Source organism: Aptenodytes forsteri, unplaced genomic scaffold (assembly GCF_000699145.1).
Source record: "Aptenodytes forsteri isolate BGI_AS27 unplaced genomic scaffold, ASM69914v1 Scaffold243, whole genome shotgun sequence".
Taxonomy (NCBI): Eukaryota; Metazoa; Chordata; class Aves; order Sphenisciformes; family Spheniscidae; genus Aptenodytes; species Aptenodytes forsteri.
This window is the reverse complement of record NW_008795314.1, coordinates 459,412-459,716: the sequence shown is the minus strand read 5'-3', so window position 1 is coordinate 459,716 and position 305 is coordinate 459,412. Positions and strand designations below refer to the sequence as shown.

General features: G+C 66.6%; 1 protein-coding gene across 1 annotated transcript in view; it reads left to right on the top strand.

Moving 5' to 3' along the window:
- The first annotated feature begins 151 nt into the window (after positions 1–151).
- The window catches only part of CCDC57 (coiled-coil domain containing 57), a 50,667-nt gene continuing 50,513 nt past the window's right edge, over positions 152–305 (top strand). The window contains exon 1 of the mRNA XM_009279474.1: positions 152–185. Coding sequence (XP_009277749.1) covers positions 152–185 — 34 coding nt within the window. The remainder of the gene's footprint in view (positions 186–305) is intronic.

The window sequence follows — 305 nt, the reverse complement described above, 5'->3', positions numbered from 1 at the left end:
TTCGAGCGCCTCAGAGCCCTCGCAGAACCGAGTAACGGAGCTCACGCCCGCGGCTGCGGCGATGTCCTTATGAGGAGACGGTCCCTCGGACTGCGCGTCCCTCGCTTTGGCGGATCTGAACTGTCACCGCTGTGACAAAGGGAACTCCGGAATGTACCCCGCGGGGCTCGACACCGAAATGAAAGGTGAGCAGCAGCGAAGGGATCGTGGAGGCGGGGCTGGACGCGGGGACCCTCGTCGCCCGGTACCGGCCTGAAGCCAGCGATGGCGGGAACAAAGCCCGAGCTGGCGGGTGCCCCACGAGC